The sequence below is a fragment of the Cibotium barometz genome, chromosome 11, assembly GCF_041138505.1.
Source record: "Cibotium barometz isolate CiBa-2024 chromosome 11, ASM4113850v1, whole genome shotgun sequence".
Lineage (NCBI taxonomy): Eukaryota > Viridiplantae > Streptophyta > Polypodiopsida > Cyatheales > Cibotiaceae > Cibotium > Cibotium barometz.
This window is the reverse complement of record NC_141056.1, coordinates 29,573,033-29,597,327: the sequence shown is the minus strand read 5'-3', so window position 1 is coordinate 29,597,327 and position 24,295 is coordinate 29,573,033. Positions and strand designations below refer to the sequence as shown.

At 46.2% G+C, this 24,295-nt stretch overlaps 2 protein-coding genes and 2 pseudogenes across 4 annotated transcripts in view; 2 read left to right on the top strand and 2 right to left on the bottom strand.

The window, feature by feature from the left end:
* LOC147634022 (glutathione S-transferase 2-like) overlaps positions 1–24,295 on the top strand; it is a 123,565-nt gene that overhangs the window by 39,123 nt on the left and 60,147 nt on the right. For 2 of the 3 annotated variants that reach the window (XM_086805125.1, XM_086805123.1), the window contains exons 3-4: positions 9,441–9,497; positions 9,591–9,676. In XM_086805125.1, coding sequence (XP_086661251.1) covers positions 9,441–9,497; positions 9,591–9,676 — 143 coding nt within the window. The remainder of the gene's footprint in view (positions 1–9,440; positions 9,498–9,590; positions 9,677–24,295) is intronic. The other variant, XM_086805124.1, reaches the window with a different exon arrangement.
* LOC147634025 (uncharacterized) lies at positions 586–3,641 on the top strand. The gene is made up of 4 exons (XM_086804592.1): positions 586–2,343; positions 2,458–2,803; positions 2,910–3,071; positions 3,195–3,641. The coding sequence occupies exons 1-4, from the start codon at positions 830–832 to the stop codon at positions 3,639–3,641; spliced, it is 2,469 nt and encodes an 822-aa protein (XP_086660718.1). The 5' UTR covers positions 586–829.
* Positions 12,598–14,863, bottom strand: LOC147634024 (uncharacterized; annotated as a pseudogene).
* Positions 14,869–16,244, bottom strand: LOC147634023 (uncharacterized; annotated as a pseudogene).

Here is a 24,295-nt window from a genome sequence, read left to right as displayed (position 1 = left end):
AAAAATGTTGTACCTTTTAGTGCATTATGAATATACTAAAAATCAAGGTTGGATCAAAACGTACGTACGGATGCATCCCTACCGTACATCCGTACAGTACGGGGATCCGTACGTACGGATCGATCCGTACGTGTGGGGTTTTTTTTTTTTTTTGGGTGGGGTTTTCGTTGATCGCCTGCGACAGGTTTTTTTTTTGGGGTTTCGCATTCTTTTGGGTTTCGCCGATCCGTACTGCCGCCAGCCGACGATAGCACCTGGTCTCGTCGCTCCGTACAGTCGCCAGCGCTCGCACACCTTCCGGTACAGTCTCTCTCTCTCTCTCTCTCTCTCTCTCTCTCCCCGTCCGAGTCTCCAGGCCTTCCGTTTGCTTCACCTTCCGGTACAGTCTCTCTCTCTCTCCCCAGGCCTTCCCATTTGCTTCTGTGTTCTTCTGCTCTCGCCCCCCTTTGTTGCCACCGCCCTCTCGAGTCCCTTTGCTCAGCCATGTTCTGTGGTGCTGTATCTTCTGTGTTCTTCTGCGAATCTGCTCTCGGCCCCCTGTGCTGTATCTTCTGTGTTCCTCTGCGAATCTGCTGTCGGCGCCCTTTTCCCACCCACCCTTGCTCAGGCCCCCAAGGCAGCAACATAACTCTCTCTCTCTCTCTCTCTCTCTCTCTCTCTCTCTCTCAGAACCTTAGGCCGCCATCTGTGGACCATGCACTTAGCTCTCAGTCTCTCTCTCCCTCTCCCTCTCCCTCTCCCTCTCCCTCTCACTCTCACTCTCACTCTTACCTGAGCTGCCCACTAAATATTATGCATTGCACGATTGCTGAATCTTGATTGAAATTGTATGGCATTGTGCATTGAATTTGTCAGAGCAATCATGCCGAAGCGAGAGAACCCATACTGGAAGGAGCACACAAACGTCATTCGCATTGTGACTACTCCAGGGCAGGCAGGTAGTGGCACTCGACAATGGCAGTGCAAGTACTGCAATTTCACCCTCACGAGTACAATTACTCGTGTCATCAAGCACCTCACAGGCATTGGCACCACCAACAATTGTGCAGGGTGCAAGAGAGTGCCACAAGCATTGAGAGATCAGTTGATTGCTGAAAATTTCCCTGCAATGGGGGCAGCTGGAAGAGGAAGAGGCACACAAGAGACACAGGATGCGCTTCATGATGCTCTTCTTGGGGACTTGGCTGGTCCATCCACGCAGGTTGATGAATCTCAGCCTGCCTCTTCTGAGCAGGCATCGTGTGCGAGAAAGAGGCCTTCTGTCATGCAAGATGAGAATGAGGGTGATACATATACGGAAAGGCAAACCACCTTGCCTTCTCGTGTGCATGCACAGTCTTGGGTCAAAGAAAGGCAAAAGGTGGCTGAGATGGAGATTGCTCGCACTCTCATAGAGTGCAATATCTCCTTCAATGTTTTGAGGACTGACCAATGGAAGAGGATGGTCAGAGCTATAGCCCAGGTTGGACACACGGAGTCATGGTCAGGGCTTGAGTACAAAAAGATGCGCACCACGATGCTTGATGAGCAAAAGGCCTTGATAGACAAGGCATTGGTGCCAGTGAAAGCAGGTTGGCAACAATTTGGTTGCACTATCATTTCAGATGGCTGGAGTGACACACGGCGACGACACATCATCAATATTCTTGTCTCTTCATGTCTTGGTACGTATTTCTTACGCGCTGTGGATGCTGGGAAGGCAGGCGAACGCATCACTGCTGAGAGTATCTATCAGCACATTCGCCAGGCAATTGTTGAAGTTGGTCCAGAGAATGTGGTGCAGGTTGTAACAGACAATGCTGCTAATTGCAAGGCAATGGGAGACATGGTGGAGGCGGAGTTTCCTCGCATTGTGTGGACTCCCTGTGCAGCCCATTGCCTTGATTTGCTTATGGAGGACATAGGCAAGCTGAGTTGGGTGCAACCCACAGTTTCTGATGCCACGAAGATCACTACATTCTTCAGAAAGAAGCAGCAGGCATTGGCTATCTTTAGGAGCCACAGCAACCTAGATATGGTGCGGCCATCCAAGACAAGATTTGCCTATATGTATTTGGTGCTACACAGGCTTTTCAAATTGAGAGATCCACTATTACAGACAGTTGTGGATCCAAAGTGGAGAGATATGTATCATTCACAGACAGAGCCCACCAAATACATACAGAGACGGATACTGGATGAGACCCTCTGGACGGATGTGCAAACTCTCTTGGTGGCTTTGCAGCCAGTATTTGTACTTCTGCGAGTCACAGACATGGAGGGCTCCACTTTGGGCTTAGTGTACCACCTCTTCATGCAGATGAAGAGTCATATTGCAGCCTGTACGTCCCTGACACAGAATTGGTAAGTAAAATCTTGATTCTTGATGGCCGATTACAGAATCTTGATTCTTGATTCTTGAGTCTTGAGTCTTGACTTACTAATTGCTCTACTTCTCTGTTTATTTTACTCTTGCAGCCGAGATGATATATTGGCTATTGTGGATTATCGATGGGGGTATATGAGTCGCCCCATTCATGGGATGGCTGCATTCCTCAATCCTTTCTACAAGACGCCACTTCTCTTTCATGATAGGGAGCTGCTCACCTTACGAGATAGATACATTAATAGTATGTATGATGTGGAGCAGCAATTGGAGATTGATGCGGAGCTCTGCAGTTGGGTCAATAACTTGGGACCCTCATTTGCCAGAGTTGTTGCTCTTAGACCAGAGGCCACCAAGCTTCCTCTTACTTGGTTGCAAAACTATGGAAGACAGGGTCTTCCACAGCTTACAGATATAGCTCTGCGAGTGCTATCTCAGGTATGTATATCATGTATGTACTATGGACTATGAACTAGTCTTGTGAAGCTTATTGGGAATTGCTGAGCTCACATGAATGAAGCACTTTTTTTGAATTGGAGTGCAGGATTGTTCAGCAGGTGCTTGTGAGCGCAACTGGAGCGCTTACTCGCTCATACATACAAAGATACGCAATCGTTTGAGCACCTCTCAACTAGAGAGACTGGTCTATTGTAGGGCCAACATGAAGCTCGTACGAGCTTATCATGCTTTGGGCACCCCAAAACAGGTGAGTTTATCCTATTCATTCGCTTGTGGGGATTGGCCTCCCATTTACATAGCTTTTATACTATAGTATACAAAAAGTTGAGTCGTTGACACTCCGCATTCTCTTTGGTTTTACGTTGAATAGGTGGATCCAACACGTGTCAAGCTGGTCCCAGATCCTACCACCATTGATGAGGCAGAGCAACGGTTGAGAGATGAGCAGGACGAGATTCTTTGCCTCCTGCATAGAGAGCTGGAGAGTGTAGACAGGCGGGTGACGAGATCGAGAGCCCGAGCTTATAAAATTCAGCTACATGAGGGACCTGCAGATGCAGAGAGTTCTGGCTGGAGAGGCGCCCGGAGAGGGAAGCTGCCTGTTCAGACTCCTCGAGCACGTGCGAATGAGGCCATTCGCCTCATTCACACTACCCAGCAGGATGATGCAGAGACAGGGACAGGGACATCTGAGGCAGCCCACCCACCTGTGCCCATGATGAGAGGGCCTGAGTATGATGACGAGGGCAATGTCATCACGGAGGGTTATATGCTTGATTCTCCAGGGTCATCATCCTCATCGGATGATGAGTTTTGATTTGGATTACCTTAGTTTTGATTTGGTGTTGTATGGACATGGCACATTTTGTCATTATTCATAGACTCATTTTCAAATTTCATCATTTCTTGATGTGAATTGTGAGTTGTCACGACTCACTTGTGACAATGTGACTTGTCTTAAGTAATAAGTATTAAGTATTAAGTACGATTAACTTATTAAGTATGATTGACGACTTTGTGATTCTAATTTCTCACTTTTGAATTAGTAGGTTTTTGACCTTGTTGTGTCTCTATTTCGAAAGTTTTATATGTCAATGTGGACATGGACTGAAATTTAATGTAAGTGGCTGAAATTTTTGACATTTTATGTATTTTTACCAATAGTACGTATTTTTACGTACCTTAAAATTTTTTTCCGTACCAAACAACGTACAGTACGTACGGATCCGTACAGTACATAACGTTTGGAACCACCTTGCTAAAAATAGAGCTATATCTCTCTCTTCTCTCCATCTCTGCTTTGTGTTTTGCATCTCTATGTTCCTAAGGAAAGGTGTTCAGGGCTTAAAGAAGGCACATAGCTTCCCCGCATGTGACATTGGTATTAGAGCTTTAGGTTCATCAATGCCAAACTATAAGCCTAGCGGGGTGTGCAGTGACAGACTCAACCACGTGTCCAAGAGATAAAGATATAGAGAGAGAGGCAAGAGAGAGAAGGGAATAGGGATCTTACACAATACACCACATTGAGCAGGGAACAAGCCCCGCTCCCTTTTAGGAATTTATTCAGCAACAATCCACTGGCTAGGATCAATACAATCAATGAATACAAAACAAACAGATATGCCGATGTAGGATATCGAAGTCGATGTTGACGTCTAGGCGCGAGATCTCTGATGTCGAGCACACGATGAGGATGACCTAGAAGTATCTTTCACTGGGCTAGTACCAAATCCAATATCCAATATCCAAATCCAATGAATCCAAGTCCAATGAATCCAAATCCAAATCCAAGTCCAAGTCTAAGTTCAAGTCCAAGTTCCAAGTCCAAATCCAAATCCAAATCCAAGTCAAAGTCTAAGTCCAGATCCAAATCCAAGTCTAGATTAAATCCAAGTCCAAATTCCAATCCAAGTTTTAGTGCAAGTCCTGATCCAGGTTCTAGTTCCAATCCAAATCCAAGTTCGATGCCCAAGCTCCATGTCCAAGAATCACTCACTCATCCCATGGTTTTCGGGCGATATAAACCTTAAAAAAGCAGTTTTTTGGAGCAGTTTTAGAGTTTTTGGAATTTCCTATCCGTAGAGTTCCACACGGCTATACAGATCCGTACATGTCCATACAATTCCGTATGGCTATATGGATCCATACAATCGTACAGACAGGTGATGACGTGGCACAACAGTTGATGGAGGCACTTTGAATCAGCGGGCATCGATGAAAAATTCCATGATTTGGTTCATGATCAAGTAGATGATGATGGAGAAGATGATCTCCATGCGTCAACGAAGATGGCAATGCGATGAAGAGGTTCTTCTGCAACTTGATGCTCAAGAGAGGCTCATGCTTCTTTAACACTTGGGGAAGCCTTGCTTTTTGCCGAAAAGTGATGCTTTTGCTTTGCTTTTGCCTTTTACTTTGCTTTTGGTCTTTTTAATAGTAAAATATTACTCAACTTTAGTCGAGAGTTCTTGTTTTGCTTTTCTAGCTTCAAGGCCTTGCTCTTTGGTCTTGGAGTTGCTTTTTGAAAAAGCGGCTTTTAGCTTTTTGGTCCGCCTCAGTCTCCTCTTTCCAATGGCGCCCTTGGCTCGTGGTCAATCCTCTTTGACTTTTTGCTTTTTCTTGCTTTTTGACCAAGAATGGTGCTTTTTCTTAGTCAAACCTTATGGACCCTGTCCCCATGTCTTCTTCCACCTATCTGGTGTTCGGGCATGGGTTTCATCATGTGAAATAGAGCTAGGAGGGCCAAATAGTTACATAAACACTGATGGTGTCCCAGATGAAGGTGCACAGTCCAAGGAGAGTAACGCAGCATGTGTCAAGACCCCCCGAAGCTGGTTGGTGTCAGCCAAACCCAAGGGGAGCGTTTAATGAGAGTTGGTAGCCATTTGGGGCTGCCCGAGAGGCTCTTATGGAGTACTCCAAGGGATGAGATTCATCCAATGGGTGGAGCCAAGGATGCCGGGGGCTAGTCTGCAAGAAGAAGCATTCATGTGTGTGTTCAGGGATAGGGCAAGAAGGAAAGGGGACAAACTGGAATAGATGCACATATCTGCATCAGATTTGGAGTTGAATGAGAGACCTAAGGTAAGGTTTTCAGTGAAATGGTTGCCCGTGTGTGATACCATATGTGGAGACAAGGGGATGATGACAGTCATCTAGGGTTAGAAGTTGGAATCCCGTCATTAGCAAAAGGGGATGTCATGTGCATGCACATGGACATCCAAATCCCTGAAGGGCAGTAGATAAACAGATCTTTTAGGGGTTTGAGCAGGGCAATGGACGATACCAGAAAGGATCTCTTTTGATCAGGACCTGGTCGGCAGGGTATTGGGAGTGCCACACGGCTGGTTGGCAGCATTTAGAATATTTGATGTTTTTTCTGTTGGCCGATAGTAGTTCGGCCAGCATATGGAGGTGTGCCATGTCCTATAAAAAGGCTCGGCCACATAACCATTTTAGATCATTCAGTCCTTTATGGGTTGGATCATTAGATTAGGACTTCATGGAGTCAAGACCACTTTTTATGGGCAAGCCTAGGGCTGCCAAGAATGCTGTACCTTTTGGTACATCATGAATATACTGAAAATACAGCTACTCTCTCTAGCTTCTTTCCCTGTCTCCTTTGCGTTTTGCATCTCTGTGTTCCTAAGGAAAGGTGCTTATGGGTGAAAGAAGACACACAGCTTCCCCGCATGTGACATTGGTATCGGAGCTTCAGGTTCAACAATGCTAAACACTGATGGTGTCCCAGATGAAGGTGCACAGTCCAAGGAGAGTAATGCAACATGTGTCCCGGAAGTTGGTTGGTGTTAGCCAAACCCAAGGGGAGCATTTCACGAGAGTCGGTAGCCATCTGGGGCTGCTGGAGAGGCTCTTATGGAGTACTCCAAGGGATGAGATTCATCCAAGGGGTGGAGCCAAGGATGCTTGGACCAATCTTCAAGAAGAAGGATTCATGTTTGTGTTCAGGGATAGGGCAAGAAGGAAATGGGACAAAGTGGAACAGATGCACAGATCTGCATCAGATTTGGAGTGGAATCAGAGACCTAAGGCAAGGTTTTCAGTGAAAAGGTTGCCAGGAAGGGATGGATGACCGTGTGGGAGATCATATGTGGAGACAAGGGGATGATGAGATTTATCCAGGGTCAGAAGTTGGAATCCCGTCATCAAGTTTAGCATAAGGGGATGTCATGTGCATGCACCTGGACATGCAAATCCTAGTGCTAATCCCTGAAGGGCAGCAGATAAACATATCTTTTAGGGGTTTGAGCAGGGCACTTGAGGACACTAGAAAGGATCTCTTTTGATCAGGACTTGGTCAGCAGGGTATTCGGAGTGCCACATGGCTGGTTGGGAGCATTTAGAATATTTGATGTTTTTTCTGCTGGCCGACGGGCCATGGCAGTCGTGGCCAGCATATGGAGGTGTCCCATGTTTTCTGTAAAAAGGCTTAGCCACAAAAGCATTAGGTCATTTAGTCCTTTATGGGCTGGATCATTAGATTAGGACTTCACGTAGTCAAGACCACCTTTTATGGGCAAGCCTAGGGCTGCCAAGAATGTTGTACCTTTTTGTACATCATGAATATACTGAAAATACAACTCTCTCTCTCTCTCTTCTCTCCATGTCTCCTTTGCATCTTGCATCTTTGTGTTCCTAAGGAAAGGTGTTTAGGATTGAAAGAAGATACAGCTTCCTCGCATGTCACACTTCTACATGCATGTCATCACAATGGTATCAAAGCCTAGGTCTTTGCGTAGGGAGATCTACAACAAGGCGTTGCATTAGGGGTTGCGTGCAGCATAGGTCCTGTTCCAAGTCTTTGCGGGAGGGTTTGTATGCAGCATAGGTCCCTATATAGAGTCCTTGTGATAGTTTTGCCATAGAGGTTCACATGAGGTGTTTTCCACAGCTATGTGCATAAGTTCTTCATGGAAGTCTTTGCCTTAGTCTTGCATAGGTTTGCATGCTGGTGTCTAGATCTAGGTACAATATATCAGCCATCGAATTTGTGTTCTTTTTTGAGAAGAAAACGTGTGTTTTTCTTCAGCTCAATGCCCCAAGCCATGGAGGATGTTCTCAAGAAGATGCATCCCATCTTGGTCAGTTTGGCATCTGTTATAAAAGTGGTTAATGGCACTTTGGTTTGGATGCATCAAGCTAAGAAGGAAGAGGCATGGTTTGATAATTTAACTTGGAGGTTTTGGGAGATCTGGTGAGCTGAATGTGTGGGAAACCTTGAAGCCCATGAAGCTGATGTGAACAACTGGAAGAGTAGACACACAGAGATCCAAGCACGAGGTGCAATATTGACAACTGCAGAGCTAACAAGGGATTGATCACCTTTTGTACTTTGAACATACAGTTGTACTTCTGTTCATTGTCATAGTACAAGGATTAATTTTATGAGCACTAGAGTGTGTTTTCTTGTCTTCTGCTGCACATCCATCTGAGGTAATGGAATTACAGCACTAGTAGTCTTACAGTGGTCAACTCTGGTCAAACTTGCACAAAACTGATCAAAACTGCTGCTGAGAACTAGCCCAAAGCAACTCAAAACAGCTCAAAACCGGTCAAAGCATGCCCAAAATTGTGAACGTAGGCTTTATGACCATTGTGTGGGTGGAGAAGCCTCGAGCTCATTATTTTCAGGATTGAAGACTCGAGAGTAGAATAATTATGTTGGAGAATCGTCTTTGATGCTAGAGAAGGCATGCCCCCCCCTCCCTCCCTCCCGGACTGGCCTTAGGCCCAAGATCCTCCCGTGGTTACCGATTTTTCACCACCCGTAGGTGCTTAATTATCTGCAATGCCGCCGAGGAAGTCCGAAGCACCAAGGGGAGTTTTGAACCCAAGACTTCTTGGTCCTAGGCAAACACCTTCACCACTTGAGCTATCACCTGATTGGCAGCTAGAGGCTTCTTTTATGACAATTTTCAAGTTTTCTTTCTATTGCTTTTCATTTTCAGGATTCAAAAGAAAACAATAACCAAGGTGTCTAATGCGAGTGTGATTGATGAGTTATTTTTGTTTTTACTTTGTGTGACTGTGATTCCCAAATAACTTGCAAGAATCATGTCTGGTGACAGTAAGCATTTTACATGATGTGTGTGTGTGTGTGATTGATGAGTTATTTTTGTTTTTACTTTGTGTGACTGTGATTCCCAAATAACTTGCAAGAATCATGTCTGGTGACAGTAAGCATTTTACATGATGTGTGTGTGTGTGTGTGAATGCTGCAAGTAGACCAAACTATCAATCCTTTCATGTCAATAAACTCAAGATTTTGACATTACCTGGACAGGTTTGAGTCAAGGTTACTGTGGCCACTCACATGTGGATAATGTGAAACTGCCTTGAGTTCTTACCTTGCTTTTATTGATTCATCAACATGCCATAGAAATGAAGGGAGTTTGAGTCAGAGCTTGTAGTCTTGATGGAACATAGAATGACAAAGGGTGTGGACACAGAAAGAAAAGGGAAAAGAAAAAGCAGCTGGGGGAAACTATGGGAAAAACACTTTGGCAGGCTGAAGGTCTAATTACTCAGGCAAGAGCATGGGAGTCTTCATGAAAATTTTGCTAATAGTTTGCTAAAGCTTTATTGTCTGCAGGAATACCCTATGAATACAAGGCTATTGATTTAGGGAAAGGAGAACAATTTAGTGAAGGTTATACATGTTCTCTTAGCAGTAGCTGCAACTTTCTACTTATATCTTGTCAGGCCACTTTTTGTAATTGACTAAATGCCTTGTACTTTGCAGATTTCAAGAAATTAAATCCATTTTGCACAGTTCCAGTTTTGGTGGATGATGGTCATGTTATTTCAGATTCATATGCTATCTTAGAGGTATGCCTTTCTGCACCTTCGTCTGTATGTAAGTGCCATATCATCTTATGAGCTGATGGCACTGTTGGTAGGGCACATTTGGTGTGATTCAAGAATGTAATATGAACGAAAATATTTTCAAAAACACAGAGTTGGAATGCCTGTTTTGTAGCTTTCAGCTTTAGAAGCTTTTGCTAGTCGGTCTCAGCTTTTGAACATTGAGATTCAATACTCTCATTCAGGTTGATCATAGATTTGGATTTTAGAGCGCTCCTTGCAAGGAATTGTAAACAAGGGAATGAAATACAAACCTTTGTAGGCACATGAGACCATAGTCACAGGAAACGGCCGTTTTAGTCCCTAGAAACACGTTTCTCCGTTTCAAGACCCCATCCGTTTCCATGGCCGTTTCTTGTTTTCCAAGTGATATTGTCACATGAAATGGCCGTTTGCACCCCTAAAAACTCGTTTACTTGTTTCCATTCCTCGAATGTTTCCGTTCCCGTTTCTCGTTTCTGGTGACTATGCACGAGACACACCACTGGAAGTCTGGATCCCAATGGCAAGAATCAAAAACCATCCCCCTCCCCTTCCTTTCTTCTTGCAATGTGTTTACTTTACTTTAGATGAAAATGGAAAGTACAATGGCTGCACATTGTGTGTAATATCTCACTATGCTTTCACTCACTATCGAACCGGGAACTTGTTGAAGAGTCTCTGTCTGTTCTGTCTTTCTACTTCTGTCCATCTATGATGCCCTAGGTGCGCTGAGACCAATATTAACTAGGGGTCAATGACGTAGGGTAAGGGGGTGGACTAACCCAAGATCAATAAAGGCTAAGGATTAGGGTTAAAAAACTAACCGAGAATTAGGGCTTGGCTTAGTCGAGCTTTTGGGCTGAGAAGACACGCACAAGAAGCTAATAGCAAGGATGAAGTGTGGATTGGCCTTGGGTCGTTTAGAGGCATACTAGTGGCTGAAAACATGGATGCTAATAATATCAAGGACTAATACTTTGGGCTCACTTATAATTATTATGAGTGATCCTCGCGGTAGGGACATCTACCGTATGGCCGTATGGACATCTGTAGAGGTGGGCGTACATGGGTGGGTAGGTGATAAGGGAATGAGGTGAATGGGAGGCTGTTTTTGGTTGAAGGAAAAGAGACTAAAGAAGGGCTGGCGATGGGCACCCTGATTTGCAAGTAAAAGTTGTTTTTTTTGGCAACTTACCCAAGTACGGTGTTTATTTGCAAGAATAAAGCGTGTGTGTGTGTTTTGCAAAGTACACCACTTATAGTCAAGCCAAGGTGGAGCAATGGTGATGACTAGGTGTGTATACATTCATAGCCAAGCAATTAGGCAAGAGACACTTTTCTAAACTTGCCAGGTCTAGTACTCACATATGCTTCCATCAACTTTCCTCTGTTTGCCTGAACTCATGTTTTCTTCATAAATCTTCCATAGCCTTGCGTAGATTTGTTTCATATCTGTGCAATGGATGTTTGTGGTTTTTGTGGGCTTATCTTTGAGTTGATTCTATAGATGTTTGCCATGAATCCTTATGAAAATCAGCGGTTGCAGCCACAAGAACATGAGATTCCTTGGGAATCTTAATATCCATTGCTATGGCTCATCAGGAGGTGAGCCAATAAATCAGCATGAGTTTTTTCCAAGTAATTGGATAGCCCATATTTAACAAAGGGGGCTAGTATGTTCATTACTTTAGGGCCACTATTAGAAGAAAAGTTGTTTGCTTTTCGTGGCATGTGTTGCATGCGCGGAAGCCTTACTGTACTGATCCACAGCCCTAAGCATACTTAAGAACATTGATGCTAATTACTTATGATTAAGACAGAGAGGAGAGAGAAGAAGAGAGAGATTAGTATTCAGCTTTTCTTGTATTACTATGGTACAAAAAGGTTGCTTACTGCTTGTACATGATGTAGGCCAATGGTCAGCCCCATAGGGGTGACTTGGCCCTTTCTACATGTCTTCTATTAATGCTATCACTACTGAAAGACTGACTTAATGACTGAATATCTGAGTTATGCTTATATATTATGCTAGGATGCTAGTCGGCCAGCTGCCCCTGTGTCGGCCTGTTCGTGTGGACATATTTCATGTTTTTTAAGCCTTTTGCTGAATACTTCTGCTGCCCACACCTGCCGCTCTCTGATGCTCTGGCCGCGTGCTGTGGGACCCTTGATGGCTGCCGACAGCAGCTCTACTGGCTGCCGACAGGGTCCCAGCCCTACATGCTGTAGCTAATGGTGATGATGTAGCTATGCTACTTATCCTGATGATGCTAACGCTGATTTGATACTGCTGATTATGATCAAGTGGATGATCATGCTGATGATGATTCTACTGATGCTTCTGACTAAGATACTGATACTTAATCAGGGATTACTGATGTTCATGCTAGGGATTAGCCATGGCACGGGCGTGCACGTGACATTCCCTTCTGCTAAACTTGATGACGGGGTGGAGACTTTGTCATCCGTCCTGCTTGGACTTCTATTGAACTTTAAACTGCTACTGCTTTCTGACTTTGACTTCTATTGCTGACTGACTTCTTCTAACTGATATTTTTTGGTCTGAACACCTTCACTCCTAATCTCCCCTTCGAAGTCTTTGATGAAGAATTGAGCATCTGTTCACTTTTGTCCCCATGCTTGCTTTCCCTTAACCTTGACACAACGGTGGGTCTTCTGTTGGAACTGATCATGCCTGTTGCTAGGCCTGTGGAACTGATCTGAGAGTTGACTAAGGTACGGGGTCTGTGTATCTACCACTGAGGTATGGTCTGTGTCATAGTCACAAGGGTCGGGGGATGGTAACGGGGGACGGGGACGGGAACGAGACGAGGGATGGCCGTATGTAGGGAACATGGACGGGGGTAGGAACGGCACTTGAAAATTACTTTGTGAGCGCCACCCACTCGCCTATACGGGCAAAGCTTGCATGCCCATGGCCGTGCGCCGCCTCCATGAGGGGATGGGGTGTGATTGACCTCATCCCACCATGTCCATCCCGCCGTCCTTCTACGGGAAGTTGGAACTTGAAGTGCCACCGCCACGTGAGGAGGATGCCATGGATGATGGATGCCCATTGCCTCCTTGTCACTTGATAGCTTGAGAGAGAGAAAGAAAGAAAGAAAGCTGCATTAACGTCTACTAGAGGCCGAACTTGACCTATGAGACAAATCAATGTACAACTGTCAATGTCCTTTGGATGTCCAGAAAAAAAGGACAAAATAAACATGAAATAAACTATGAAAGTACTAAGCTAGTGGGGGGGTGTGATGGATGGAGCACTACTGCTAAAGGCTCGGTATGCAACCTATATGTGTAGGGTATACAAGAATGCAATGCAGATCTGTCTAGCTCCAACCAGTACCATAATGGGGGTGTAATATGCGATACATAGGCGATGGCGAGGCAAAAATCCCTTGGAGCATGATCTCGGGGTGTGAGTGTAAGTGAGCTAGCCGCTCCTGGATATGGTGCTGATGTTGAGCCCGTATCTCTGTAATCTCCCTCTGATGTAGTCTGGGAGTCTGGTAGCCTGGTGCTCTCGGTCTCCATCTGGCTCGGAGGTCCGCAATGCGCTGAAGTGTAACCCCCTCTTGTGTCAGGGTAGGCACTGGGATAGATCTCTGGAAGAAATCAGTGAGCTGGAGCTGTTGCCCACCTCTCCCTGTGGTATGAGTCCGTAGCAGTGCCTCTTTGTGGCAGTGTGTCTCTAGCAAGAACTGGCCAAATCTGCGCTGGTCTGCGGATTCCATGATCTAGCGGAGTGAGGGATGTCCATTGAAGATGGTGGTGTATCTCTCTCTAACGTCACTATATGCTCTGCATCTGCATACATAATGCTGCTCACTCTCAATCTCCTCCTGGCATAGTCTGCATATCCTCTCTGCTTTGGGGATCCGTGCTGCCCTACCTGCCTCAATCTCAAGCTGGTGTGATGACACTCTGAGCTGGCCAATCGCCACTCGAGCACTGTGAGGCATGTACACATCCATATATCCGAGACGCTGAATAAATCCATCCTCTGAGATGCTCATAAAACAATCTCTTTAGTATAGCATCTTCATAGGCAGGGGTTGGTGGGGTGTGATCCATGTCCGCCTCATATAGCGCTGCAATAAGTCCTGTCGCATAACTCTGTTCCTCTCACTGTGTGAGAGCTTCATATGTGGAGCATTAAGATCATACTGAAGAGGTGGTAAGTGATCTATGTCCCACCCACACTGGGTCAATAGCTGTATCATATGTGCATACCATGATCCTGTGTCACCAGCCTCAGCTAGCTGTCTGGATGCCTCAAAAGCTCTACGTGACAATCTGTTCGGAGCCATGGCTCGCACTCGATGAATAAAGCAGACCACTTGGAAGAGAGCCTCTACTAGCATGGGTGGTGCAACAAACTCTGCTCTGACAATGTCATGTGGTACAGATGGTTTGCTGCGAATCATCCGTGAGAGCATCAGAACCTGCGGTCTCTCGATCTGTGTCCAAGAGGAGGCCGAGAGTCCGGGTGCCCATGCTGTCGCTGCGTACATCAGTGCATCAGTACATCAGTGCGGGTGTGACTAGAGTGTCGAATAGCCACCCCTTCGTGCGGGGCTCCTAAAAGTGTGCCTGGTGGCAGTGTCGCTCAAGCATGGCCAGGGCAGCATATCCTCGTGTCAATCTGTCTCTGGTTGCTCGTGCCATAGAGAAGCGCCCTGCTGTACTAGCAAATGTAATCCCCAGGTGTACATATGAGTCCACCACCTCAACCTGGCCTCCTGCAAGAGTGAAGATCGCCTGTCGTCGGATTTGCCCTGACGTATGGAATATCATAACCTTGGTTTTCCCAAGGTTCACTGTCAACCCTCTCTGTGTACAGAAATCATCTAAAGCCTGTAGATGTAGCTGTAGTCTCTCCTGTGACTCAGACACTAGAATGATGTCATCAGCATATAGCATAATGTGGACGGGTGTACCTGAGATGTCGATCCCGCCTCCTCCTCCGCGTAGAATGAAATCAGCCACCTCATCGATGTAGAGCCCAAAGAGAGTAGGGGAGAGTGGGCATCCTTGCTTCACACCAATGGTGCTAGCAATGGTCTCAGCTAAGCCTCCTGGACATCGTACCCGTCCCAGTACCTGCTCATATAATGCATAGATGCCTCATGTCATCTATGTGGGTATCCCCAATGACTGAAGTCGCTGGAAGAGTCGCTCTCGTGGCATTGTATCAAAGGCTTTGTGGAAATCCACAAAGCAGCACAGTAAAGCCTCCTCTTCCACGCCTTCACCTGATCAATCAGGCAACACAGAGTGAAGATGTGGTCGATAGTAGAGAAGGCCCGTCTAAAGCCTGCTTGGCCAGGAGCGCGTAGCCCCTTGCTCTCCGCATATGTACTCAGCTCTGCCTCCAAAACTGCTTCATATAGTTTGGCCAGTGTGTGGCCAATCATGATCGTCCTATAGTTGCTGGGATCTGTCATGTCCCCAGCTTTGTGGATAGGCACTATAGTGTGCATGGTCCACTCAGTTGGGAGACCCTCTGCTAGTGCCCTATTAAACAAGCGAGCAATAAAAGGAGCAAGTGTGTCAACTGCATATATAAGTTGCTCACTCTGTATACCTGTATGATCCGACGATCTCCCATGCTGTAGACGTCGAATGGCTCTCTCTACCATGGAGTCAGTAAAGAAGGTTGATGTAGTGGGACGTGATACTGATGGCTGGGGTATCGGTGGCTGGTGAGGTACATGGTAGAGACTCTTGGCATAAGTGTGCCATATATGCGGGTCCTCTAGAGGGGCGAGGCTCCCTAATCCTGCGCCAAGCTGTGGCGGCATCTCGGCTCATAAGTAGATGATAGAGATCCTAGTATTGAGCCTCCTCATATGCCCTCCGTTTGCGGCGTGTAAGGGACCGCATCTGCCGTCTGGCCTCTCTCTGAGTGATCTCTCCCAATGCTTGTTGTGTGCGGATGCGCCTGTAAAGCTCCTTGCACTCATCATCATACCATCGGTTCTGGGGCATAGTCCCAGATCTCGCTGTGTGGCCCGTATGTGTGGTGGGGGAAACTGCTAATGGCTGCTGTGTGTAGCAATGAGGAGAGCTGTGTAGTGAGTGTATTCATAGGTGCTGTGGGATCCATCTGAAGTAAGCCATCGTAAACATGGTGCTCATATACGTCAGCCAGATCATGTGTGAAGTAGTTAGTGGTGTGAGGTGTAGCTCTGGGTGGGGTAGGTGTATATGATGAGCTTGCTAGAGATAGTGAAAGGTATGTGTGGTATGCTCCAATCGGGCAGTGTGGTATGGTGAAGGAGGTCACCACTTGTGCTGTCTCTCTGGATCCAAGGACATAATCTACTGTGCTACCTCCTCCTCCCAGTGGGAAGCATGTCAGTGTGCCGGAACCAGGCCACTGTGTCATCCCGTTATAAATAATGAGATGGTGTCGGGCGCCTAGCAAGTGGTGTCCGTGTCTGGTGTTATCTGGTCTTGTGCCAGCAGAAAGCCGAGTGGCACCTGGATCCTCTGCCTCCATGGCAAGCATCATCTTTGGATCCTCCATGTCATATATCTCACATTACCGATTCTGTGTCCCCTGGCGTTGAAATCCCCCATCAAGAGGACCTCACCCAGTGTGCAGTAGTGTATGTCGCCTGCTGCTGGTGCAGTCTCCTCCTCCTTTCCCTCACTACACTCTGTGAGTGAGGCTTGAGTCTTGAAAGTTGAGGGAGAACTTGAGTGTGAGGGTGGGCACTGGGTGGGTGTGTGTGTGAGAAGCTTGCGAGTGTGTGTGAGGGAGAGAGTGTGAGTCTTGAGAGGCTAGAGCTTGCTTGTGTGAGAGCTTGAAACTTGAGACCTTGGCCCTTGAGGCTTGCCGCTTGAGGGAGAGAGAGAGAGAGTGTGTGTGTGTGAACCTTAAGCTTGAAGTGTGTGAGGGAGTGTGTGTGTGTGTTCTTATAGGGAGGGAGGCAAGAGAGGGGCCAAGACCCAAAGCCTCAAAGGCTCAAGGACTATGGGCCAAGGCTGAAGGCCCACGAAAAGCCCCCCCCAAATGGCCAGAAAAAAACGGTCAAAAATTCGATCGTTGCCCAAACATTAGCCTGGGGCGTTCCCATGCAGCCGTCCCTCACAGCCGTCCCCTCCTGGATCCTTCCCCGGAACGCCGTCCCTTGTGAGGGACGCCCAGCTGGGGATGTCTCCGTCCGTCCCTGTTCCAAAGTGTTCCCGGGACGGTGTCCCCCTATTCCAAGGGTCCGTCCCCTCCGTCCCCTGTGACTATGGTCTGGGTACCTTCTCTCAGGGGGTGCATCCCCTAGCTTTGCCTGTTGCAGACCACTCTATCTGCTACCCAGTTGCATCCTTACTGTTGGAACTGTGCACCTTCCTTGGGACATAGCTTAGTGGGCTGAGCCTGAGCGCTCTGATACCAATGCTGCATGCGTGGAAGCCTTGCTGTACTGATCCCTGGCTGGGACCCTGTTGGCAGCCAGTAGAGTTGCTGTCAGCCTGTCGGCAGCCATCAAGGGTCCCAAAGCACGCGCCCAGAGCATCAGAGAGCAGCAGGTGTGGGCAGCAGAAGTATTCAGCAAAAGGCTTTAAAAAAACATGAAATATGTCCACATGAACAGGCCGACACAGGGGAAGCTGGCCAACTAGCATCCTAGCATAATATATAAGCATAACTCAGATGCTCAGTCATTCAGTCAGTCTTTCAGTCTTTGCTTAGTAATAGCATTAATAGAAGACATGTAGAAAGGGCCAAGTTACCCCTACGGGGCTGACCATTGGCCTACATCATGTACAAAAGCAGTAAGCAACCTTTTTGTACCATAGTAATACAAGAAAAGCTGAACACTAATCTCTCTCTTCTTCTCTCTCCTCTCTGTCTTAATCATAAGTAATTAGCATCAATGTTCTTAAGTATGCTTGAGTGCCTTGAATTATGAGCGAATGCAAGGGTGGCTGATGAACTTATGCCATACTTGCGGGAAAACTCTTGAAACACCGGTTTTTTTGGCTGTTTTAGTTGTTTTAGGGTGTCCAAGATCCGAAATGAGTTTCAGCCAATTTCAAGGTGATATTAGCTGCTTTTTGGTTCTTTCTTCTCACCGATCTCCTTTTCCCTAGTTTTGAGTCATATACTCTCCTATTTCTTGCATCTTCATGTATTTTTTCTCTCCCTCTTCTACTTTCCCCTCCCCCTTCTGATGTTGCGTTTCCCCGTTTCGAGCCCCTAAATATTTCCATTTCTATTTCTGTTTCCCACAACTATGACTTATACACCTTGTGTAAGAAAGTACGACTCGTGCTTTCACACAAACAATAGAATCTTCCACAAGACAAAGAACTTAATGTAAGAGAGATGGAGAGCAATAATGAATTATTGTTTGCAAACTAGATGATTGTCGCGTGCACGCCTGTGCCATGGCTAATCTTCAGCATGAATTGGCTTAATCTCTGATTAGTGCAGCAATTAGGACAGCATCATCATCAGTAGCAATGCATCAGAACCATCATCTTTATCAGCATTACAACCATCAGCATCATCTTTATCAGCATTACAACCATCAGCATCATCACATTGCCAATATCATCAGCACATAAAGCACAGGGGGCCTGTCGACTGGCGCATCAGTAGTATGTCGGCTGGCACCAGCAGGTGTTGGGCATCATACAGATCAAAACGCAACATTAAAGCATTTAAATCATGATTATTTGTCCAGACAAACAGGCCGACAGCTGTTCCACCCACATATATAAGCATAAATCAGTATTTAGCAGAATCATTCAGTCATTAGATCATCGTCATTGATTTATAGCATCAGTAGAGCATATGTAGAAGGGGCCTAGGTCACTCCTATGGGGCTGACCATAGCCCTACATCATATACAAGCATCAAGTTACCTTTTTGTACCATAGTAATACAAGAAAACCTGACACCTAATCTCTCTCCTCTGTCTTAATCTCGTGTTAATTAGCATCAATGTTCTTAATCATGCTTAGGGCTGTGGATCAGTACACAAGGCTTCCGCGCGGATGATTCTGCTGAATACTGATTTATGCTTATATATGTGGGTGGAACAACAGTCGGCCAGCTATGAAGCTGTCGGCCTGCTTGTCTGGACAAATAGTCATGATTTAAATGCTTTAATGCTGCGTTTTGATCTGTATGATGCCCAACACCTGCTAGCCTTCAACTGGACACCTCCCCGACTGCTGTACTGATCCACAGCCCTAATCATGATTAGGAACATTGATGCTAATTAACACGCGATTAAGACAGAGGAGAGAGATGAGGTGTCAGGTTTTCTTGTATTACTATGGTACAAAAAGGTAACTTGATGCTTGTACATGAGGTAGGGCTATGGTCAGCCCCATAGGGGTGACCTAGGCCCCTATGCTCTACTGATGCTATAAATGAATGATGATGACCTAATGATTGAATGCTACCAGTGCGACATGCTGCTGATGCCAGCCGACAGGCCTCCTGTGCCTTATATGCTGATGCTATTGGCAATGTGATGTTGCTGATGGTTCTAATGCTGATGACGATGATGGTTCTCATGCTGATGATGAAGATGATGCTTTGCTACATTGATGAGATGATGCTGTCCTAATTGCTGCGCTAATCAGGGATTAAGCTAGTTCATGCTGAAGATTAGCCATGGCACGGGCATGCATGTGACATTCCCTTCTGCTAAACTTGATGATGGGGTGGACACTCTATCATCCTTCCTCCCTGGGCTTCTATTGACCTTGAACTGCTGCTGCTTATTGACTTTGACTTTAATTGACTAATATTTTTGGTATGAACACCTTCACTCCTGATCCACACTTCCAAGTCTTTGATGAAGAACTGAGCATCTGTTCACTGTTGTCCCCATGCTTGCTTTCTCTTAACCTTGACACAGCATTGGGTCACCTACCGAAACTGATCATGCCTGTTGCTAGGCCTTTGGAAATGATCTGAGGGCTTAAAGAGGTATTGGGTATGCGTACCTACTCTCAGGGAATGTTTCCTCTAGCTTCGCCTGTTTGCAGACTACTCCATTTGCTACCCTGCTGCATCCTTTCTCTTGGAACTTTGCACCTTCCTTGGAACATAGCTTAGTGGGCTGATCCTGAATGCTCTGATACCAATGTTACATGCACTGAGCTTGACCGTGATAACGCACAACAGGGCCTTCTTTATACCTTTATGTGGTGAGAATCTTTAGCATCCAATTTAGAGAGTAGAGAGAGAGAGAAGAGAATGAGAATGTAGAAGACGACACAGTATTGGGTCCCAAATACGCACTGAAGCACCCCCCCCCAGTATTGGGTCCCAAATACGCACTGAAGCACACCCCCCCCCCCCCCCCCCCCCCCCCGGGGCAAGCAAGAGTATTTGCTTATATTTTTCTTTGGAGAATGCTGGACAATGCTTGAGAAAACAAGCGATGTGAATGCCCAACGCAAGTACGAAGAAGACCGTACATCGGCTGCTGTTATTCCCCCGTCAGTTGCTGTAGATGCTCACGACTGGCAAACATGCCCCGTCGGCTGCTGTAGGGCTGGTCGGGTTTGGCCGACTGGTCCCCTAAGCCACAAGGGCTGGTAGACTGCATGGCAAGGGCTTGGATGCCCTTTGCAAGGTAGCCCATGTTGGGCTGTCCTGGGGCTGCCCCTTCTAAATGCAATGTTCCTAAACATGCCTACACATGAAGCAGTTTGGCTGGATGAAGAGTTCTTTCAGGAGTACCCCCAGTTGTTGGCGAACTTCTTGGAAGCCCTGAACCCACCAAGTTAAGCAGGAGGGAATGTCATGTGCACCCTGCACTGGGGTACACACTGACACACTGGCATGATCATCAGTGCAACATTTATACAGAAGTAGCACCTTTTTTAAGAATATTTGTCGTAAGTTGTGATCCCATTGTGAGCCCTTAGTCCATCAGGAGGGAATGTGACATGCACCCTACACTGGGGTACACAGTGACACACTGGCATGATCATCAGTGCAGCATTTGTACAGAAGTAGCACCTTTTTTAGAAATGTTTGTCGTAAGCCATGACCCCATTGTGAGCCCTCAGTCCAGGGATAGTTGGGCATGAGCTATGTAATTGTCAGTCCTCTTAACCCACTTGGAGAAATCATTATACAGGAGCATGTAGTTGCTTGCCATAGCCATAGTTGCATGTGTAGGCATGTTTAGGAACATTGCATTTAGAAGGGGCCAGCCCTAAGGCCAGCCCAACATGGGCTAGCCTTGCAAAGGGCATCCAAGCCCTTGCCATGCAATCGGCCAGCCCTTGTGGCTTAGGGGGCCAATCGGCCAGCACTCGACCAACCCTATAGTAGCCGACTGGGCATGTTTGCCAGTCGTGGGCATTTACAGCAGCCGACTGGGGAATAACAGCAGCCGATGTATGGTCTTCCTCGTCCTTGCGTGGGCATTCACATCGCTTGTTTTCTCAAGCATTGTACAACATTCTCCAAAGAATAATATAAGCAAATACTCCTGCTTGTAGGGGGGGCCCTTCAGTGGGTATTTGGGACCCAATACTGTGGTGTCTTCTACATTCTCATTCTCTTCTCTCTCTCTCTCTCTACCAGGACCAGAGGTGTTTGGGATTGTTCTTGCTTGAGCTGCGGAGATATAGAGATAGCCTGCTTAGGCGCACAGAGAGCCAGACTCAGAGGCACATTACAGACTTCTTTAGTCCAGCCATCACTGCGCCAGATGGACCACAGCAGCAGCAGGACATGGATACCGCCCACACTAGCGGTACACTGATTGATCGTGCGATTGAGCTTGGGTGGTCTAGACGCCCACGACTACGGAGGAGGGCATCCCAGCATAGACAGAGGTTGCAGCAGCGGATTCGGATTATTCTTGCGAGACATGCGGGACACCCAGTCAGGGTGCTGACCACAGAGGATATTGAGGAGATCCGCCAGCGTCCGATGCGGCACATATTATGAGATGGAGGCACCTCCATAGTGTACCCCTCACTGTACTCCACTCACCTCCATAGCGTACCCCCCCCCCCCCCCCCTCCCCCCCCCCCTACTATATTCACACCCTATAAGAGTTTCTGTTTACCTTCCAGTTCCAGTTTCATTTTCTAGGTGCCAGTAGTATCATCTTTTTTTTTTCATTTTCTGGTTTTTATCCAGACATTGTATCAGATCCACCATGATGTAACTTTTTGGTCTCATAGGTCATTATGGCCTTTTGAAGACGTTAATATAACATTTCATTTCATTTCATTTCTACTCTCTAAATTGGATGCTAAAGATTCTCACCACATAAAGGTATAAAGAAGGCCCTGTGGTGCGTTATGACGGTCAAGCTCAGTGCATGTAACAGTTACAAACTGATGGTGTCTACCCACCCATGCTCTGGCAAGGAGCTTTGATGGTGATCTGGATAGACCTGAAACAGATGATGTCATGCACTAGCAAGGGTGCACAATGCAGTGGATATAGATCTAAACTTGATGACTTCATTATGACAGAGGAGGCTGCTGAACCCGTCTACATATAGTACCGAGGGTTGGCTTTATCATAGGTGCGCCCATGTTGATCATCCTATGACTGGTCTAGATGAACCCAACCAACTACTACATCACCGGATTGGACTAAACAAGAGATTGTCCTAGCCAAGCTAGAGACAAGCCACATCCAGCCAAGCTGCATGAGATCACAAAGCCAAGATTGCTTCATATGAAGCAAAGCAACCTACCTTACCTTGTACTTAGCCTCTATAGAAGAAAGAGCCACGGAAGGTTGTTTCTTACTAATCCAAGAGGTATTTCCAAACCAAGTGAAAAACAATAACCAAAAACTGCCTAATCCAAATCACAATATCTAGTCAAGGTCATGCCCGAGGTGTAGGTGATGCCATATTCTAGTGTACCTTATATGTATTTCAACACATACATCCCTGCCTTCCAATGGTTTTCTTGGGGCTGATATGAGAACTTGAGCAATACACCAAAGTTGTAATCTATACCGACCGTGTATTGCACAAGAAAATCAAACTCCTCACAAGCTTCCTATACTCCTTCACATCCACCGGTGGAGAAGTGTCCGCCCTAGACAACTGCACTTTAACCTCCATAGGGGTCCCAACTGACTTGGAGTCTGTCATACTAAATGCCTTAACTATTTCTCCTGCATGCTTCTTTTGAGAAATGAAGATGCAATCCATACTTCAATTCCCAAACAAAATGCATAAGCCCAAGGGGTGTCATTGCAGACTGTGAATCGAGCATCTCCTTTCATTTGTTGGATCTTCTCCTCATAGTTTCTTGTCAAAATAAAGTCGTCCATGTAAAGGACTATGATCGTGTACTTGACTTGATAGGCTTTTAGAAAGACCAATACTCACAAGATGTGTGTCAATGTGCTCGTACCAAGCTCATTCATATCACGATCTTTAACAATGCTCTGTGGTACTCTGTTGTAGCCACCAAGGGTGCCCAGGGTGTGCAGTGTTCTAGTCTAGTCTAGCTGGACCATCTTACCTGGATCATCCTGGACCATCCAGCAGGGTCATCTTGGGCCATCATAGTTGGACCACCGAGTGGCCGCAACAACGGATCTCCAAAGAATCTCCAAGAAGCGCACCAATATATGTATGGGAGGTGCTCGCGCCAATAGGCACCGCACTGTCATGCTGATTGGTATCTTCCAAAGATAGTAGATACTCACCGGCATCCTTGGATATTGTGTGACTCTCCAGAGTGTTAAAAGATAGACCAATTGAACTGTTGGGGCATCCTATTCTACATACACGTTTTTCAGCTCAGCCTGCTTGGTCAAGTCTACATGGTCATTGTCATCTCATCTTGTTCATTGAGTCCTGTAGTCACTGTGTCATTCCGTCGTATGTGTTTTCCATTTCACTGTGACCATTGTTGGGTGTGCACGGTGCAGTGAGGGGCATGTAACAGCTTCTTGGAAGTAATACAAGTCATGTTGACAATACTCTTGTGCATTGTTCTATGCTTAGATTCAAGTCCATTTTAAGTGTTACATTGTGTCGTGAGTGTCGAGGACTTGAACACACCGTAGAGAGAAGAACCACCACTTTAGTGTGCTGGCCAACCAACCTTTCTACCAGAATTGTGGGAAATGGAAACGGAAACGGAAACGGAAATGAAAATGGGTTTTCTAGGAGAGGGAAACGGAAATGCCGCATTAGCAAGGAAAAGGGGGGGGGGGGTGGGGGGGTGGGGGTTATATAACAATAAATTAAAACATGCCATAAAATCAACCTTGCATTTCAAAATCCAAAATCCACATACAAAACAAAAAGATACAAGAGTGGAGACTCTACACTCTTGTAGGTTCTAGACTCTAGACTCTTGAGTCTATACACAAAACAAAAAGATACAAGAGTGTAGACTTTACACAAAACAAAAAGATACAAGAGTGTAGACTCTCCACTCTAAAATCTAAGACCTAGATTCTACAACTTGACCCTCAAGAACAAACATTTCTTGTTCTTCAAAGTCTTTTGACTCATCATGATCGGTTGGAACATCTTCTTGGGCCTTATTAGGCTCTTTGTCAACATCCTCTGGCGCCTTCACCTTCACGTGGAAATTAAATTTTGATTTTTT